Source organism: Argentina silus (assembly GCF_951799395.1).
Source record: "Argentina silus genome assembly, contig: scaffold_137, whole genome shotgun sequence".
Taxonomy (NCBI): domain Eukaryota; kingdom Metazoa; phylum Chordata; class Actinopteri; order Argentiniformes; family Argentinidae; genus Argentina; species Argentina silus.
Genome location: NW_028153179.1, coordinates 5,001 through 10,000, shown reverse-complemented (window position 1 = coordinate 10,000; position 5,000 = coordinate 5,001). Strand labels below are relative to the sequence as shown.

Here is a 5,000-nt window from a genome sequence, read left to right as displayed (position 1 = left end):
TAATAACAGATTCAGTGATGATTAATAACAGATTCAGTGGTGATGATTAATAACAGATTCAGTGATGATTAATAACAGATTCAGTGGTGATGATTAATAACAGATTCAGTGATGATTAATAACAGATTCAGTGATGATTAATAACAGATTCAGTGGTGATGATTAATAACAGATTCAGTGGTGATGATTAATAACAGATTCAGTGATGATTAATAACAGATTCAGTGATGATTAATAACAGATTCAGTGATGATTAATAACAGATTCAGTGGTGATGATTAATAACAGATTCAGTGATGATTAATAACAGATTCAGTGGTGATGATTAATAACAGATTCAGTGATGATTAATAACAGATTCAGTGATGATTAATAACAGATTCAGTGGTGATGATTAATAACAGATTCAGTGGTGATGATTAATAACAGATTCAGTGGTGATGATTAATAACAGATTCAGTGATGATTAATAACAGATTCAGTGATGATTAATAACAGATTCAGTGGTGATGATTAATAACAGATTCAGTGATGATTAATAACAGATTCAGTGGTGATGATTAATAACAGATTCAGTGGTGATGAGTAGATCAGTGAGTTATTGAGATGAAAACATGTTGAATTAATAAACATCTTTAATGAGGACGAATTTTTACATTAATCACAACAAAGCTGGAAATTAACAATGGCATTATTTCAATTAGCTAATTAGCATACGTTAGTATATACTAATGTATACTAATATATGATGGTGTATGATAATTTGCTAATTGAAATAATATATTAGTATAAATTAGTACAGTGGGGGAAATAATTATTTGATCCCCTGCTGATTTTGTTAGTTTGCCCGATTACAAAGAAATGAGCGGTCTATAATTTTTATGGTACTTTTATTTTAACAAATAGAGACAGAATATCAACAAAGAAGTCCATTATATAAAGTTATAAATTCATTTGCATTTGATCGAAGGAAATAAGTATTTGATCCCCAAGCAAAACATGACTTAGTCCTTGGTGGAGAAACCCTTGTTGGCAAGCACAGAAGTCAGACGTTTCTTGTAGTTGGTCACCAGGTTTGCACACATCTCAGGAGGGATTTTGGTCCACTCCTCTTTACAGATCCTCTCCAAATCCTGAAGGTTTCAAGGCTTTTGCTTGGCAACTCGAAGCTTCAGCTCCCTCCACAAATTCTCTATAGGATTAAGGTCTGGAGACTAGCTAGGCCACTCCATGACCTTAGTGTGCTTCTTCTTGAGCCACTCCTTTGTTGCCTTGGCTGTATGTTTTGGGTCATTGTCATGCTGGAAGACCCATCCACGACCCATCCTCAGTGCTCTGGCTGAGGGAAGGAGGTTCTCGTCCAAGATCTTATGGTACATGGCCCCATCCATTGGCCCCTCAATGCAGTGAAGTCGTCCTGTACCCTTAGCAGAGAAACAACCCCAAAGCATAATGTTTCCACCTCCGTGTTTGACGGTGGGGATGGTGTTCTTGGGATTGTAGCATTCAGCATTTCTCTCCCTCCAAACACGAAGAGTCGAATTTATGCCAAAGAGTTCAATTTTGGTCTCATCTGACCACATCACCTTCTCCCAAGCCTTCTCTGAATCATTTAGGTGTTCATTGGCAAACTTCAGATGGGCCTGTACATGTGCCTTCTTGAGCAGGGGGACCTTGCGGGCACTGCAGGATTTCAATCCGTTACGGTGTAGTGTGTTACCAATGGTTTTCTTGGTGACTGTGGTCCCAGCTGCCTTAATATCATTACCAAGCTCCTCCCGTGTAGTTCTGGGCCGATCCCTCACCCTTCTCATGATCATCCTTACCCCACGAGGCAAGATCTTGCATGGAGCTCCAGGCCGAGGGCAATTGATGGTTATTTTGTATTTCTTCCATTTTCGAATAATTGCACCAACAGTTGTCTCCTTCTCACCAAGCTTCTTGCTGATGGTCTTGTAGCCCATTCCAGCCTTGTGCAGGTCTACAACTCTTACCCTGATGTCCTTTGAATGTTCTTTGGTCTTGCCCATGGTGGTGGAGAGGTTGGAATGGAAGAGATTGATTCTATTGACAGGTGTCTGTTATACCCATAACAAGCAGAGATTAGGAGTACTTTTCCTAAAGTGACAGGACTAATCTGTGTGCCTCATGGGCATATAACCGGTCTGTATGAGCCAGAATTCTTGCTGGTTTGTAGGGGATCAAATACTTATTTCCTTCAATCAAATGCAAATGAATCTATAACTTTATATAATGTGTTTTTTCTGGACTTCTTTGTTGATATTCTGTCTCTATTTGTTAAACTAAAAGTACCATAAAAATTATAGACCGCTCATTTCTTTGTAATCGGGCAAACTAACAAAATCAGCAGGGGATCAAATAATTATTTCCCCCACTGTATATACATTAGTATGTATTTCTAGACATTAGTATATATTAGTGTGTGTGTATATATATTAGTATGCATCAGTGCATATTAGCAGCCATTAGAATACATTAGTATATATTAGTATGTATTGGTATACATTAGTATACATTTCCAATATTCTTATATATTTCCAATTGTCACTGGTATCAGTCATGATTTAGTTTAAACTTTATTTAATTAATGGAGTCTGTGTGTGTGTGTGTGTGTGTGTGTGTGAGACTGACCTGCCTCTGGCCACGTCCTCTCCCCTGGCTGGGGAGGGCTGGACTGAGGGGGAGGGAGAGGTCCAGATCTGGGCAGGGGGGGGGGAGGCTGGTGGGGGTGGGGGTGGGCAGGGGGGCAGGTCGGAGGTCCGGGTCTGGGCAGGGGGGGGGGAGGCTGGGGGGGGTGGGGGTGGGGGTGGAGGTGGGGGTGAGAGTGAGGCTGGGGGTGGGGGTGGGGGTGGGCAGGGGGGCAGGCCGGAGGTCCGGGTCACTGGACCCAATGTTGGTCATCTCTGGTCTGAGTCTGGAGGGAAATCAAATCAAATCAAATCAGATCAAATCAGAGTGTATAAATCATAAGGGTTCGAGGTATCAATAATAATAATAATAACAATAACAATAACAATAATAATAATAATAATAATAATAAGGAGAAGAAGAAGAAGAAGAAGAAGAAGAAGAAGAAGAAGAAGAAGAATTAGACAGATTCCGTAGCAGGTGAAGATGGAGAGCTGGTAGACGTCTCAGAGAGGAGTTAGGAGCTGACTAGAATAATAATTATATTAATAATAATAATAATAATAATAATAACAATGATGGACCGCCCGCCCGCCCATCCATGTTTCAGTATAGATGGTCCCAGCAGGAGTCAAACCCACAACCTGTGTTGTTACTGCCGTGATCTACCAGCTGAGACACAGAGGACCCACACACACACACACACACACACACACACACACACACACACACACACACACACACACACACACACACACACACACACACACACACACACACACACACACACACACACACACACACAACCTTGTCGTCGGTTGATGACGTAGTAACTAGCTAGCTGTAGCTGTTGTCGTTTTATTGTGATGAAGAACTGGTGCTGGTTGTTCTAACATATGGTTATGATGTTATATTTTGTTATATGATGTTATATTTTGTTATATGATGTTATATTTTGTTATATGTTGTTTTGTTTGTTACCTCTGCGGCTCCGACGGACTCGGCACGACCAGGAAGTGATGACGCAATGACGTCTCTACGTAATGACGTCTCTACGTAATGACGTCCTCCGTCACCACCGCCACGACTCTGCTTCCGCTTCCGTTCACAACAAAACAAACACACTTCCGCTAATAATAATTATAATAATAATAATAATAATAATAGTAATAACAATAATAATTCATTTATTTTGTATAGCGCTTTTCTCAGTTCACAAAGACATTCCAGAATGGAGAGCGAGATGAGAAGCATTAAAACAACCAGAAGAGAGTTGAACATGAAGAAGCAGCTTTAGACCAAAAAGACCTACAGTCCTAACCCTAACCCTTCATACTAGAATAACATGCTGTTCCAGTGTGTGTGTGTGTGTGTGTGTGTGTGTGTGTGTGTGTGTATCCGACTGACCTGACCGTTAGATCCTCTTAGTAATCCACATTCCGACCCGGCTCAGCCTTTCTCCGACAACACTACCTGTGTGTGTGTGTGTGTGTGTGTGTGTGTGTGTGTGTGTGTGTGTGATGAACTATATTCAGGTTTATCTTTAGTAAAGGTTATTTATTAGACTCTTATAATAACATCATAACAACAACATGGACACGATTCCTCTCCCCAGAACCTGCTCTTCACATCATCTTCATCATCACCATCACCATCGTCATCATCACCATTACCACCATCATCATCACCATCACCAGTATTATTAAGGATTATTCCACATGAATCATTTCAACAGTAAAGCAGCGCTAGTCACATGTAACATGCTGTTGGAGTGTGTGTGTGTGTGTGTGGTGTGGTGTGGTGTGGTGTGTGTGTGTGTGTGTGTGTGTGTGTTAAAGCCTTTCTAAAGGAAGTAGCAGATCTAATCTAAACGTAGAGATCAAATGCTGTTGTTCAGACAGGATGACACGGATTAGCAACGTCTCCTCATGTGTGTGTGTGTGTGTGTGTGTGTGTGTACAACGTCTCCTCATGTGTGTGTGTGTGTGTGTGTGTGTGTGTGTGTGTGTGTGTGTGTGTGTACAACGTCTCCTCATGTGTGTGTGTGTATGTGTATGTGTGTGTGTGTGTGTGTGTGTGTGTGTACAACGTCTCCTCATGTGTGTGTGTGTATGTGTGTGTGTGTGTGTGTGTGTACAACGTCTCCTCATGTGTGTGTGTGTGTGTGTGTGTGTGTGTGTGTACAACGTCTCCTCGGTTCGTCACGTCACTCAAGTCTGGAGAAACAGTTTGTGAGGACACAGGATAGCACTAGCCAGCACTAGCCAGCACTAGCCTCCCATGGCCTCTCTTGACCTCCCCTGGCCTCCCCTGACCTCTCTTGACCTCCCCTGGCCTCTCCTGGCCTCCCC

The 5,000-nt window shown here is 41.7% G+C and overlaps 2 protein-coding genes across 2 annotated transcripts in view; both read right to left on the bottom strand.

Moving 5' to 3' along the window:
- ppp1r35 (protein phosphatase 1, regulatory subunit 35) overlaps positions 1–2,922 on the bottom strand; it is a gene marked incomplete at its 5' end in the record, with an annotated part of 8,528 nt that extends 5,606 nt beyond the window's left edge. The window contains one exon of the mRNA XM_083697648.1: positions 2,653–2,922. Coding sequence (XP_083553774.1) covers positions 2,653–2,922 — 270 coding nt within the window. The remainder of the gene's footprint in view (positions 1–2,652) is intronic.
- Positions 2,923–4,185: 1,263 nt separating this feature from the next.
- The window catches only part of LOC310824393 (uncharacterized protein), a gene marked incomplete at its 5' end in the record, with an annotated part of 4,507 nt that continues 3,692 nt past the window's right edge, over positions 4,186–5,000 (bottom strand). The window contains one exon of the mRNA XM_083697647.1: positions 4,186–5,000. This exon is cut by the window's right edge and continues 507 nt beyond it.